The sequence below is a fragment of the Microcaecilia unicolor genome, chromosome 7 (assembly GCF_901765095.1).
Source record: "Microcaecilia unicolor chromosome 7, aMicUni1.1, whole genome shotgun sequence".
Taxonomy (NCBI): Eukaryota; Metazoa; Chordata; class Amphibia; order Gymnophiona; family Siphonopidae; genus Microcaecilia; species Microcaecilia unicolor.
The window spans coordinates 188,747,476-188,763,418 of NC_044037.1; the positions used below are offsets into that span (position 1 = coordinate 188,747,476).

Sequence of the window (15,943 nt, forward strand, 5' to 3'; positions counted from 1 at the left end):
TATATTGTTTTAGAATCGTCCTTCGTTTGTTTATACTATGTAAGACACACTACCAGTTTTGCAAGTGGACAAATGCATTAATTTATAAAAATGTACTTTATAAGCAGATATTTTAGTTTAATGTCTAGCTTATATATGCTATCAATCACTTGTTGATAATTGGTTTCCGCCATTTCATTTACTTTCAAATAATATCGATCCCGATGCCCATTGGCTCCTATTAACGTCAAACGGTATCCTACGATATGTACGTCATTTTTGGTTTTAAATTGCAACGTTTTTTCTACATTGACTTTCATTTCAATCATACGGCTCACATATCAGTGTGGATAGAATCAGCAGGCAAGTTTTTATGTCGATTTTATACCTTAAAATATTGTATTCTATTAATGTTCACCTTGATCCTTTTGTACACAATAGTTTTTGGTAGCATTAGCAGATAATCTGCCTTTTAGGGTAACTTTCAGAGACGCATTTAAAAAATTTAAAAATTTTTTTTTTACAAAATATGTACATCATTAACTCTGTGTTAGTTGTGGTTTTAACTATACTACATATGAGTTACTATTTAAGTAAATAACTGTCACTATCGCTTAAAATTTATTATATTCATTTGTTTTCAACAAGTTGTGCTGTCATTAAACAATTGCTCCTCATCAATTTCCACTAGCTATTGATTTTGACCGGCAGAAGTGTCTCTAGTCTGCCTTTTACTTATATATAAACTGGGATAGTATATACCTACAGGATATATGTCATTTTGTAATTAAAATTATAGTATAATCAAAAGTATATTTTAGATATATATATATTTTATTCAGCTCTTATTATAAAATCACTTAGTTTTCATTGTTTATTTAGGATAGTTAATCCCTATATCATGTCCTCTTTGTTATAATCTATATATTGTTTATAACATGTATGTGGTAATAACTCAACGATTTTCTTTGAGGCTATAATATATATATATTTTTGTTGTTGTCCAGTCATATCTTTTTCTCATATATTTACATGTTTATTTATATATATTTTTTCACCTCTATTTAGATCTGTCCGAATTTGAATGTATTTTTGGATACATACAGTATATGAATATTTGTATAAGCCAATTTATAGGTATGTTATAAATTCCATATTTTGAATTAATCTACGCATACTCACCTATTGTCATATTTATCATAAACCATTCCATATATCCTTGAATGCACTATCTTGTCCCCTTATTGCTTATTCACATATGTTTTTATATGCTTATGCCTTATAACTATATCATTATGGTAACATGTTCTTAATCTTGCCCTTACAGCAATATGTTACCTTTATAGCAATATGTCACCTTTTTGCGGTTTATCTTGTTCCTTATGTAATACTTTTATCTTATATTTATGATATACTGTATGTTTTGTTTTTAGACCCCTGAGGAAGGCCTTTCTGGCCGAAACACAGACCGTGTAGGGTCCTGTGCAATAAATTTGGCTTTTCATATATTTTTTGAGCCTGGTTCTTTTGCATTCTTCCGTTTTGTTGTTTTTTCTTTTGACACGGTTCCCCACAGGAGGCTCTTGAATAAACTAGAAGGGCTGAAGATAGGACCCAAAGTGGTGAACTGGATTAGGAACTGGTTGACGGGCAGACGCCAGAGGATGGTAGTGAATGGAGTTCGCTCGGAGGAGGGAAAGGTGAGTAGTGGAGTGCCTCAGGGATCGGTGCTGGGGCCCATTCTGTTCAATATATTTGTGAGTGACATTGCTGAAGGGTTACAAGGTAAAGTTTGCCTTTTTGCGGATGACACCAAGATTTGCAACAGAGTGGACACCCCGGAGGGAGTGGAAAACATGAAAAAAGATCTGAAGAAGCTGGAAAAATGGTCTAACGTTTGGCAATTAAAATTCAATGCGAAGAAATGCAAAGTGATGCACTTAGGGAGTAGAAATCCAAGGGAGGCGTATGTGTTAGGTGGGGAGAGCCTGATAGACACGGACGGGGAGAGGGATCTTGGGGTGATAGTATCTGAGGACCTGAAGGCGATGAAACAGTGCGACAAGGCGGTGGCCGTAGCGAGAAGGTTGCTAGGCTGTATAGAGAGAGGTGTGACCAGCAGAAGAAAGGAGGTTTTAATGTCCCTGTATAAGACGTTGGTGAAGCCCCACCTGGAGTATTGTGTTCAGTTTTGGAGGCCGTACCTTGCGAAGGATGTTAAAAAAATGGAAGTGGTGCAAAGAAAAGCTACGAGGATGGTATGGGAGTTGCGTTCCAAGACGTATGAAGAGAGACTTGCTGACCTGAACATGTATACTCTGGAGGAAAGGAGGAACAGGGGTGATATGATACAGACGTTCAAATATTTGAAAGGTATTAATCTGCAAATGAATCTTTTCCGGAGATGGGAAGGCGGTAGAACGAGAGGACATGAAATGAGATTGAAGGGGGGCAGACTCAGGAAAGATGTCAGGAAGTATTTCTTCACAGAGAGGGTGGTGAACGCTTGGAATGCCCTCCTGCGGGAGGTGGTGGAGATGAAAACGGTAACGGAATTCAAACATGCGTGGGACAGGAATAAAGGAATCCTGTGCAGAAGGAATGAATCCACAGAAGCTTAGCTGAAATTGGGTGGCGGGGGGAAGAGGGGTTGGTGGTTGAGAGGCTAGGATGGGGGAGGGCAGACTTATACGGGGTCTGTGCCGGAGCCAGTGATGGGAGGCGGGACTGGTGGTTGGGAGGCGGAAAATACTGCTGGACAGACTTATACGGTCTGTGCCCTGAAAAAGACAGGTACAAATCAAGGTAAGGTATACACATATGAGTTTATCGTGGGCAGACTAGATGGACCGTGCAGGTCTTTTTCTGCCGTCATCTACTATGTTACTATGTTACTATGTCCTCAGGCAGTGAGTTCCAGAGTTTAACTATTCTTTGAATTAAAAAATATTTCCTCCTATTTATTTTAAAATTATTTGCATGTAATTTCTGTTCCCTGGTATTTGTATTTTTTGAAAGAGTGAAAAATTGATTCACCTTTACCTGTTCTACACCACAATCATATCCCCCTCAGTCATCTGTTTTTCAAACTGAAGAGCCTTAACCTCTTTAGCATTTCTTCATATAGAGGAGTTCCATCCCCTTTATCATTTTGGTCGCTCTTCTTTGAACCTTTTCTAATTCCGCTATATCTTTTTGAGATATGGCAACTAGAAGTGAACGCAATACTCAAGGTGAGGTTGCACCATAGATCAATACAGATGCATGATAATATTCTTGGTCTTATTGACCCTCCCATTCCTAAAAATCCCTAGTATTCTGTTTGCTTTTTTGGCCACCGTCACACACCGGGCAGAAGATTTCAGTGTATTGTCTTCAATTACACCTATATCTTTTTCTTGAGCATCGACCCCCAAGGTGGACCCTAGCATCAGGTAACTATGATTTGGATTATTCTTCTAAATGTGCATCACTTTGCATTTGTCCACATTAAATTTCATCTGCCATTTGGATGCCCAGTCTTCCAGTGTCCTAAAGTCTTTCTGCACTTTTTCACAGTCCACATGTGTTTTGACTACTTTGAATAGTTTTGTGCCATCTGCAAATTTAATCACCTCACTTGTCATTCCAATTTCCAGATCATTTATAAAAATGTTAAATAGAACCGGTTCCAGTAAAGATCCCTGGGGAACTCCACTATTCACCCTCCTCCATTTAGAAAAAAGTGGCCATTTAACCCTACTCTCTGTTTTCTTCCAATAACCAGTTCCTAATCCACAGAAGGACATTGCCTCCTATCCCATTCCTATCATCCTTCCTGTCTCATCAACTCGTAACCTTGGGGTCATCTTCGACTCCTCCCTCTCCTTCTCTGCACATATTCAGCAGATTCTAAAACCTGTTGTTTCTTTCTCTATAATATTACCAAAATTCGCCCTTTCCTTTCTAAGCACACTACCAGAAACCTTATCCACACTCTTAATCACCTCTCGCTTAGACTATTGCAACTTGCTTCTCACAGGTCTCCCACTTAGCCATCTCTCTCTTCAAAATTTTGCTTCACGACTAATATTCCGCCAGTGTTGTTATGCTCATATTAGCCCTCTCCTCAAGTCACTTCACTGGCTTTCTATCAGTTTCCACATACAGTTCAAACTCCTCTTATTGACCTATAAATGCATTCACTCTGCAGCTCCTCAGTACCTCTCCACTCTCATCTCTCCCTACATTTCTCCCCGGGAACTCCGTTCACTGGGTAAATCTCTCTTATCTGCACCCTTGTCCTCCACTGCTAACTCCAGACTATGTTCCTTTTATCTTGCTGCACCATATGCCTGGAATAAAATTCCTGAGCCGGTATGTCAAGCTCCATCTTTGGCAATCTTCAAATCTAAGCTAAAAGCCCACCTTTTTGATGCTGCTTTTAACTCCTAACCCTTATTCACTTGTTCAGAACCCTTATTTTATCATCCTCACTTTAATATTCCCTTATCTCTTGTTTGTCCTGTTTGTCTGTCCTAATTAGATTGTAAGCTCTGTCGAGCAGGGACTGTCTCTTTATGTTCAAGTGTACAGCGCTGCGTACGTCTAGTAGTGCTTTAGAAATGATAAGTAGTAGTAGTAATTTTCTCAGGAGTTTCTCATGAGGAATTTTGTCAAAACCTTTCTGAAAATCTTGATACACTATTGGGCTCATTTTCGAAAGAGAAGGACGCCCATCTTTCAACATAAATCAGAAGATGGACATCCTTCTCCTAGGGATGTCCAAATTAGTATAATCGAAACCGATTTAGGACGTCCCCAACTGCAGTCAGTCACAAGGACGTCCAAAGTTCAAGGGGGTGTGTCGGAGGTGCCTCACTGTAGAACTGCCTTGAAAATGGTCTATAATTTAAATTTTAGCATACATGTTAAGATGTTGTGTGTATGCTAAAAAAGAAAGAACTTTGCAGGGCAGCCTTATTGTCAATATTAAAGAGCCTGGAAAAGTCATTATTATGTGAATGCAAAAGTCTGCATGTCATACATACAAATGGAGAAATGTCATATGCAAATGAAGGGTCACTAAGCTCACACTAAATATTGTGGTATGATTTTTCACCAAGCTATTTCAATGCGTTAAAATGAAGCCCTTTAAACCAGTGACATAAAGTATACATGCAGAAAAGACCTGTGACAAATTTACTGAAAATGATCCTGAATGTCCCATAAATTCAGTACTGGCAATTGAAATTTCTTTAGGAAGTAAAAAGAAAGTAGAAAAGCATTCATTCAGGAACCTTACCTTCATATTGAATGTGGCATCATTACAGGAATGCATGTGACCATAAAATGTCTGTGCACAGAGGCCCTGAAACAAATGAGTAAAACAATGAAACTGAACAAAAATAACTAGTATTATCTATAAAACATTTATATAGATAACATAAATCAATTAATTCATTTGATATGAAATGTCTCTCAGCTGTAATCTGCTCTTAATAGCTACTTTGTAAGTAATAACTGATGTACTGTACTTGAAACTCATTTTAGTTTTCACCAGAAAATGTATTTTCCCAGTATCCACCAGATTTGTATAGTGCGACTTTAGTTGCGTGTGCAATTCAGGTCATATTCTGGCACATGCAACTTAATTATCTTAACGAGCCAATCAGCACCTTTAACTGCAAATTAACAGGCAATTATTGATACTAATTGGCTTTAATTTGAATTTACGTGCACAACTTGCTAAGTGTGTTCTATAAAGTGATGCACGTAAATTCTAATGCATGCTGCCAAAAAGGGGGCAGGGCCATGGGTGTGTAATAGGTAGATTGTGGGCATTACTAAAAATTATGTGTACTGTTATAGAATACAACCGCTCCACGCCTTTAGTCATAGGCATTGACATCAAATTTTACTTGGCATAAATTCCCAGAACTAGATTTAGTTACATGGATGGCCCTAGGCATATTTTATAAACTGCACCTAAAGTTAGGCACGGTTTATAGAATACGCCTAGGTGTATGTTTTTCAGCGCTGATTTTTATGGCTCCATATATAGAATCTAGCTCTATATGTTTAAACAATTAGGATTAAATTCAGTAAGTGGTGCCTATGTTTAGGCGCCCCAAAAAATCTGCATGAAGCACTATTCTATAAATGGCACTCCGAGCTGCACATTGCTTATAGAATAGCACTTAGAACCGATTTCCACACCAAACTTTGGGAACGAGGTTTTACACCAACTGAAATCTGGTGTAAATCCTGGTGCATACGTTAGGTGTGGATCCAAATATTGAGTAATACTGTGTGCATCTTTAGTGAATGCTTTTGACCCTCCTATGCCCCTCCCATGGCCATGATCCCTTTTCAGTTGCACGCTAAAAGATCTGCACATGGATCTTTGTAGAATAGCACTTAGCAAGATGTGCACCCAAATCCTAATTGTTGCCAATTAACTCAAATAATTGATTGTTAGCGCCCAATTATTGGCACTAAATGACTCATTAGCCAATTTAGTTGCACAGGCGTGGAGGCTGTTCCGGGCTGTCCAAGGGGGAGCGCATCGACACCTCCTGAACAGAGGGTGAGCGGTCCTCCCGGTGCCCATGCCTACTGGGTGCCGACTGCCTCGGCGACCCAGAGCTCTTGGTACCGAGACGGGAAGGAGACCGGTGACGATGCTTCTTAGACTTTTTCAAGCGAAGCATGTCACCGGAGCTTCCCGGTACCGACGAGGACGTAGAATCCAGCCGTCGCTTCCTCGGGGCCGAGACCGAAGAAGGTCTATCTCGGGGGGGCTGTACCGCAGGAGCCCTCAGGGCAGGGGGAGACCCACCCGAAGGCTCACCGCCACCAGCAGGGGAATGGACAGCCCTCACCTGCACTCCAGACGAAGCATCACCGTCCGACATCAGCAACAGCGGAGGTCCCGGTACCACTGACGTCGACACAGCCTTTCGATACCTCGGTACCGACGATGCCGAAGGTAGGGGCCTCGATGCAGTCGATGCCGAGGTCGAAGACTTCGATGCTGTCGACGTCGATGCACTCGATGCCCGTGCTGTTGTCGTCGAAGAGGCCGAGAACAACGCGTTCCACTGGGCCAATCTCGCTACCTGAGTCCTCTTTTTTAAAAGAGCACAAAGACTGCAGGCCTGCGGGCGGTGCCCAGCCCCCAGACACTGAAGACATGAAGCGTGCCTATCAGTGAGCGAGATTACCCGGACGCACTGGGTGCACTTCTTGAAGCCGCTGGAAGACTTCAATGACATGGGCGGAAAAATCACACCGGCGAAATCAAAATTCGTGATGATGACGAAGGGCACCAAAAAGAAGGGAGAAAAACCCGAATCGAGGCCAAATAGGCCGGTCCCGAAAGCGAAAGGAAACTTACTCAGGAAAAAGCTGGAAACACGGGCAAAAGGGTAAAGACCGAGCAGTCTCTTTTTTTTTTTTTGGCGAAAATCGTGAAGACGCGCGAGGGTCAACTTGAGGGGCACGAAACGGCGGTAAAACACGACCGTCCCGAGCGCGGACAAAAGAAGACTGACGAACACGAGCCGGTTCGGGCGGGAAGACGGCCGCACATGCGCGGTGCGCATCGGCGCGCGAGGACTAGCAAAGGCCTTTGCTAGTGAAGTTTTCCGGTTGGAGGGGGCTGCTGTGGACGTCACCCATCAGTGAGAACAAGCAGCTTGCTTGTCCTCGGAGAATTTTGTGTGCATAAATTTATACACCATTTATAGAATCTGAAGGTTAATGTGATAAAAAGCATCTCTCTTTCTGTGGAAACAAGATGTCTCCTACTGACCACCTATTCTTACTATTTCACAGCAGGTATTTGTGAATAAACAAAAACTGTAGGGTTGATATTCCCAAGCTACTGAACACGTATCTCTTAGCTTAAAAAGAGGAATTGGAAGGGCAATATGGTAGCAGTCTATAAAATTCTGAACAGAGTGGAACAGGTAAACATGGATCAATTGTTTAATCTTTGAAGAAAATGCAAACAATAGGGGACACTCCATGAAGTTACACACTAGTACATTTAAAACAAATAAGAGAAAATATTTTTTCACTCATCATGTAGATAAGCTTTGGGTCTCATTCCAAGAGCAAGTGGTAAAAGAAGTTAGTGTAGCTATGTTTAATAAAGTTTGGACAAATTCCTAGAAGAAAGGCTATAAACCATTATTAAGGTAAACCCAGGAAAGCCACTGCTTATCCCTGGGGTTAAGTAGTATGCAATCTTGCTACTTTTGAGGACTCTACCAGGTACTTGTGACCTGGACTGGCCACTCTTAGAAACAGGATTCTGGGCTAGATGGACCCTTGGTCTGACTTAGTAGGGCAACTTTTATGAGGAATGGCAGGTGTAAGTTTAAACTTTAGCTAACCAGCTTATTTTTGAAAGTGATCGCCGGCCATTTCCCGACATAAATCGGGAGATGGCCGGCGATTTCGGAAAAGCGGCGAAATCGGTATAATGGAAAGCAGCATTTTTTACAGCATCGCCGCTTTCCCGTCGCTTCGCCGGCGAAAGTTCAAGGGGGCGTGTCAGTAGATTAGCGAAGGCGGGACATGGGCATGGCTACCAGATGGCCGGCTTTCGCCGATAATGGAAAAAAAAGCGGCGTTAAGCAGTATTTCGCCGGCTTTACTTGGTCCTTTTATTTTCACGACCAAGCCTCAAAAAGGTGCCCCAACTGACCAAATGACCACTGGAAGGAATCGGGGATGACCTCCCCATACTCCCCCAGTGGTCACCAACCCCTTTCCAAACTAAAAAAATAAAACTAAAAACCTTTTTTGCCAGCCTGTATGCCAGCCTCAAATGCCGTACCCACCTCCATGACAGCAGAATGTGTTGTATCCTCCGACAGCCTTTCCCTGGTTGCGATGTGGCTCTCGGGTGAGTGTGACACCTTTTCTGTTAGATACATTAAAAGCAGGAAACCGGCCAAAGAGTCGGTTGGGCCGCTGGACGAAAATGGTGTTAAAGGGGCGATCAAGGAGGACAAAGCCGTAGCGGAGAAATTAAATGAATTCTTTGCTTCGGTCTTCACCGAGGAGGATTTGGGGGGGACACCGGTGCCGGAAAGAATATTTGAAGCGGGGGAGTCGGAGAAACTAAACAAATTCTCTGTAACCTTGGAGGATGTAATGGGTCAGTTCAGCAAGCTGAAGAGTAGTAAATCACCGGGACCTGATGGTATTCATCCCAGAGTATTAATAGAACTAAAAAATGAACTTGCGGAGCTACTGTTAGAAATATGCAATCTGTCCCTAAAATCGAGTGTAATACCGGAAGACTGGAGGGTAGCCAATGTTACTCCGATTTTTAAGAAAGGTTCCAGAGGAGATCCGGGAAATTATAGACCGGTGAGTCTGACGTCGGTGCCGGGCAAGATGGTGGAGGCTATTATTAAGAATAAAATTGCAGAGCATATACAAAAACATGGACTGATGAGACAAAGTCAGCACGGATTTAGTGAAGGGAAGTCTTGCCTCACCAATCTAATGCATTTTTTTGAGGGGGTAAGCAAACATGTGGACAATGGGGAGCCGGTTGATATTGTATATCTGGATTTTCAGAAGGCGTTTGACAAAGTGCCGCACGAAAGACTCCTGAAGAAATTGCAGAGTCATGGAATCGGAGGTAGGGTATTATTATGGATTAAGAACTGGTTGAAAGATAGGAAGCAGAGAGTAGGATTGCGTGGCCAGTATTCTCAGTGGAGGAGGGTAGTTAGTGGGGTCCCGCAGGGGTCTGTGCTGGGTCCGTTGCTTTTTAATGTATTTATAAATGACCTAGAGATGGGAATAACTAGTGAGGTAATTAAATTCGCCGATGACACAAAATTATTCAGGGTCGTCAAGTCGCAGGAGGAATGTGAACGATTACAGGAGGACCTTGCGAGACTGGGAGAATGGGCGTGCAAGTGGCAGATGAAGTTCAATGTTGACAAGTGCAAAGTGATGCATGTGGGTAAGAGGAACCCGAATTATAGCTACGTCTTGCAAGGTTCCGCGTTAGGAGTTACGGATCAAGAAAGGGATCTGGGTGTCGTCGTCGATGATACGCTGAAACCTTCTGCTCAGTGTGCTGCTGCGGCTAGGAAAGCGAATAGAATGTTGGGTGTTATTAAGAAGGGTATGGAGTCCAGGTGTGCGGATGTTATAATGCCGTTGTATCGCTCCATGGTGCGACCGCACCTGGAGTATTGTGTTCAGTACTGGTCTCCGTATCTCAAAAAAGATATAGTAGAATTGGAAAAGGTACAGCGAAGGGCGACGAAAATGATAGTGGGGATGGGACGACTTTCCTATGAAGAGAGGCTGAGAAGGCTAGAGCTTTTCAGCTTGGAGAAGAGACGGCTGAGGGGAGATATGATAGAAGTGTATAAAATAATGAGTGGAATGGATCGGGTGGATGTGAAGCGACTGTTCACGCTATCCAAAAATACTAGGACTAGAGGGCATGAGTTGAAGCTACAGTGTGGTAAATTTAAAACGAATCGGAGAAAATTTTTCTTCACCCAACGTGTAATTAGACTCTGGAATTCATTGCCGGAGAACGTGGTACGGGCGGTTAGCTTGACGGAGTTTAAAAAGGGGTTAGATAGATTCCTAAAGGACAAGTCCATAGACCGCTATTAAATGGACTGGAAAAATTCCTCATTTTTAGGTATAACTTGTCTGGAATGTTTTTACGTTTGGGGAGCGTGCCAGGTGCCCTTGACCTGGATTGGCCACTGTCGGTGACAGGATGCTGGGCTAGATGGACCTTTGGTCTTTCCCAGTATGGCACTACTTATGTACTTATGTACTTATGCCCTGCAGAGTCACATTACCAATGCATTGTGTTGGGTGTAGGGTACTGGGCTCTACTCCCATGGTGCTTTTCCCCCCTGCCAACCAGGTCAGAGTGTGCCCTGTTTTGTTTCCTGTTGTAGTCCATGCGGTAGTGGCCATTTTTGTAAGCCAGTTTTAGTTCCCTTTCCTGTGTTACCCACGTTAGAGAACGTAGTTCTTACCTTGCATGGTGCTGAAAGAGGGCATTGTACACCATTGTGCCAGCTCTGACCTACTGTTAATCTTAGTACCAGGGGACTCTTTGCCAGTGGGGCACAACCTCTGATCTGCAGTTAACTGTGAGTAAACGTGGTTATTTCAAGAAAGGACTTTTTCAGAGAGATTAGTCTTCAGGTGTGAACTGGTGTGCCAAAGTTATACAGCAGCAAAAAGTCCTAGAGGCTGTATGCAGGTCCCTGGAGCAATTTTAGAGGGTGCAGTACATTTGTGGGTAGTGGGTTTGGGGGGCTCAGCTCCCAAAGTAAGGGAGCTATGCACGTGGTGGGAGCTTTTCTGAAGTACACCGCAGTGACCCCTAGGGTGGCTGGTTGGTGTCCTGACATGTCAGGGGGGCCAGTGCACTAAAAATGCTGACTCCTCCCACGGCCAAATGCCTTGAATTTGGCCGGGGTTTGAGATGGCCGACATAACTTTCCATTATCGCTAAAAAACGAAGCCGGCCATCTCAAACCCCGGCCAAATCCAAGGCATTTGGCTGGCCGGTCATCTTTTTTGAAAATACGGGTCTGGCCAGCTGTTTGCGGCGCCGCCAAAATACATCGCCGGCCATGTATTTCTCCGGCGCCGTTCGATTATGCCCCTCTAGAGTACTTAAGTAAAATTAAATGTACATGCCAATTTCAGTTCTTAAGTAGAAGTAATAGTGCTTATTACAAATTTTTCTTAAAGTTAAAAGTATTCAGCTAAATAACACATCTAAGGTAAAAGTGTTAAGACTGCAGTCACTATACTAACGTTTTTTCCTTGCTAATAGGTCAGGGAATATCCCTTATTACAGAACATCTACACATTTAAACCTTTCTTTCAAGTACTACAATATGTTTATAGTTCCATCCACTTCTTTGTATTAACAAATCTAATTCTCAAAATGATTAACATTCATGTGCATGTGTCCATGTCTCATCTCATTGTTAAATCAATATAGCTAACACACATTCAAATGTTTCTTCCAAAGGCTACAATGCAACTGATGTCTTTAAACTGCATATGTAGGTATTGATCAAGTGAATCTATATCTAAAAAACTTGTCTTCTTTATCCTGAAGAATGCTTTATCATCATCTGCAACAAAAGAGCTACCTGCTGATGAAAACTGTTTCTGGATGGGCCAAGCAGATATCTGATATGTTTAAGACCTTTGTCCCTTGTTTAAGACCCAGTATGTAACTATGGATGCAGAAGCTGCTGCGATTGCTTCAGAATTATCCAAAGTTTCAGAGAAGTATTGGTCAATAGCACTTATGAGGGTATTCTCAAGTGGCTTGCAAGTTGTCATAGATGCTTTATTTTATACAGACACAGATAAGGCATTGTATTCAGAATTCTACTACTGGCCTATCAATTAGAGCTGTACCAAATAGCATATTTTACTATTCGGCCAAATACAAATAATGAAAAATATTATTTGGCTGAATATCCAGCTTATAATCGAAAGAGAAAAACGCCAATATTGCGACCCAAATCGGGAGATGGGCGTTTTTCTCCCGTGGGCGCCCAAATCGGTATAATTGAAAGCCGATTTTGGGCGTTTCCAACTGCAATCCGTCGTGGAAATGGGTAAAGTTGATGGGGGCGTGTCGGAGGCGTGGTGAAGGCGGAACTGGGGCGTGGTTATCGGCCGAGGAGAGGTGGGCGTCTTTAGCTGATAATCGAAAAAAAAGGCGTTTTTACCGTGATTTTGGGTCACTTTTTTTGGACCCTTTTTTTTTCACGAACAGGTCCCAAAAAAGTGCCCCAATTGACCAGATGACCCCGGACTCCCCCAGTGGTCACTAACCCCCTCCCACCAAAAAAAAACCCACTTGAAAAACGTTTTTTCCAGCCTCTATGCCAGCCTCAAATGCCGTACCCACCTCTATGACTGCAGAATGTGTTCTATCCTGTGACAGCCTTTCCCTGGTTCGGATGAGGCTCTCGGGTGAGTGTGACACCTTTTCTGATATGCGCACTGCAGAGTCACATCAGCAATGCATTGTGGTGGGTGTAGGGTATTGGGCTCTGTGATTCCACTAGCTTGTGGGAAATGCTCATGATGTTGGTAGTTGGTAGGCTCTACTCCCATGGTGCTTTTCCCCCTGCTGACTGGGTCAGAGTGTGCCCTGTTTTGTTTCCGGTAGTCCATGAGGTAGTGGCCATTTTTGTAAACCAATTTTAGATCCCTTTCCCGTGTTAGCCATGTTACAGAACTTAGTTCTTCCCTTGAATGTGGCTGAAAGAGGGCATTGTACACCATTCTGCCAGCTCTAACCTACTGCTCATCTCAGTACCAGGGAGACTCGTTGCCAGTGGGGCACAACCTCTGATCTGCAGTTAACTGTGAGTAAGTGTGCTTATTCCAATAAAGGACATTTGTATGCAGGTCCCTGGAGCACTTTTAGTGGGTACTGCGGTTCACTTCAGCCAGGCGGACCCAGGCCCATCCCCCTCCTACCTGTAACACTTGTGCTGGTAAATGGGAGGCCTGCAAAACCCACTGTACCCACATGTAGGTGCCCCCTTCACCCCTAAGAGCTATGGTAGTGTTGTATATTTGTGGGTAGTGGGTTTTGGGGGAGGGGGTTGGGAGCTCAGCACCCGTGGTAAGGGAGCTATGCATGTGGGAGCGTTGTCTGAGGTCCACCACACTGACCTGTCCTGGCATGTCAGGGGGGCGAGTGTACTACAAATCGTGGCACCTCCCACGACCAAATGGCTCGGATTAGGACGTTCTTGAGCTGGGCGTTTTTAGTTTCCATTATCGCTAAAAAAAAAACCGCCCAGCTCAAAAACGTCCATTTTTTCGAAAATACAGTCTGTCCCGCCTCTTCACGTACCCGTTTTCGGACATAGACGTCCATGGAGATAGGTGTTCGCGTTCGATTATGCCCCTCTATGAATACCAAATATGAATAATGGGCGTTGAGCTTTAACACAACAAATAACAAAATAAGCAATGTGATATCAAAGATCAAGTGTTTATTTCAATAGGTTTTAGCATCCTAAAGCCCCGGATGATTCATATTTGAATCTAAATCACTATTCAACTGAATACCAATAATGTATTTGGGGCCAAATCAAATTGAATATGAATATTCGGTATAGCCCTACTATCAATGATAGAATAGGAGTCAGATTTGGAATTATTTTGTAAGGCACATCCTATTGCACCTAAGAAAGTTCCAAAAATGTACAAGTTCCTAAAAGTTTCTATTTCTTATACTTAAGTAGATACAAAAAAAAGTCTGGGAAAAAGATTTTGAAGCTGAGCTGTCCACAAAGGAATGGACTTTATTTTGGTCTAAAGCATGCCAATCTTCCCTATCAGCAGTGATTACTCAGTCATTGTACCATAAAGCACATTAGTGTTGTCTGGAGAACATTTAAAGTAGAAAAACTTCCAGGCAAGACACTGCATAAATGCTGGTCCTGTCTGTCCACTGAAGGAAGGTTATCCCATATGTTATTCCATTGTTAAATCTGACCTCCTTTTGGGCACAAGTCTGGAAAAAGACTTCTGTTAGCTTCACATTTCACGTAACTCTGAAGTACAAGGTTATAATCTGGAGATAGGTGTCTTTCTCCCACCTGCTTACACAAGAACAAGCAAAGCTTTTTGACCTGTTCATAGCAATAGATATTTATTCCATTCTGGCTATCTAGAAGGATAATACTGACCTATTAATACATGCCTGGTGGGGACACATCTGCTTGGTATGTAAATATGAAGAAATCTCAGTAAAAAAAAAAAGGAAAACCTGGGATTCCACTAGATCACGAGCCATAATTGAAATGAATATTTTCAATTATTGATATTGTCTTGACCTGGTAAAATTTGTATTTTCATTTCTATGTAACCAAAATACTGAAGATCTCTTACTTGATATTTGGTTGTTTGTTTACCAATAAGAAGATTAAACAAAAGTTTGTGAATTCTCTGGAAGACTCACCTTGTTTATACCTTCCAAGAAATAAAATAAATTGGTAAGGTATGACTTTCCTGTGCAAAATGCATACTGTCTCATTCCATTAAACAATGTCTATCTATATACACAATAGTTTTTTTTTCTTCAGGAGTGCTCCTAAACGTTTGCCTTGCATTGTCACCAGGTTCACCAGTCTCTAGTTTCCCAGATGGCCCTTTAGAGTTCTTTTTATAAATCTGAATTACATTGGCCACACATCAGTTCTCAGGTATCATGAGTATTTTAACTGATAGGTTACAGATTACTAGTAATAGGTTAGCAATTTCACGTTTGATTTCTTTCAGGACTTTGAGGTGAAAACCATCCAGTTCTGGTGACTTATTATTCTTTAATCTGTCAATTTGCTCTATTACATCTTCTAGATTTATAGTGATTTGTTTTAGCTGCTCCAAATCATCACCATTAAAGAAGGTTACTGTGGTGAGCCCATATTCTCCTCAGTAAAGACCGAGGCAAAGTTTATTTAGTTTTTTCCCCATTAGTTTATCCTGCCTGAGCACTCCTTTTACTCCTTGTTTGTCTAGTGGTCCTTATAAGCTATTTACCACCACCGAAGCCCAGCTGTCCAAGTAAATAATAATAATAATAATAATTTTAAGTTAAAATGTAAAGTCAGTGTAATGCTGCTGGCTGGTGGTGCCAGTGGGCTTCTGGGTATGGTTGGGCTCTTCAATGCCTAGGGCAAAAAAAGTATATTTAATCATTAAATATACCTTATTCCATAGACAGTGAAGAGCCTACCTCCACCCAGAAACCCACCAACATTAAATTTACTACTACTACTAATCATTTTTATAGATATTTTATCTCCATCCATTCCTGTAGCCCTTCCCTTCCCCATCATCCATCCCATAGCTAGGCATCAGCCCTACCCTACCCCCACCCTTCCCTGTAGCCTAATGTCAGCCCTCTCCTACCCCTACC

General features: G+C 42.2%; 1 protein-coding gene across 1 annotated transcript in view; it reads right to left on the reverse strand.

The window, feature by feature from the left end:
* Window positions 1-15,943, reverse strand: part of SPAG16 (sperm associated antigen 16) — a 932,486-nt gene that overhangs the window by 370,071 nt on the left and 546,472 nt on the right. The window contains 1 exon segment of the mRNA XM_030210425.1: window positions 5,264-5,329. Within this exon segment, the coding sequence (XP_030066285.1) occupies window positions 5,264-5,329 (66 nt within the window).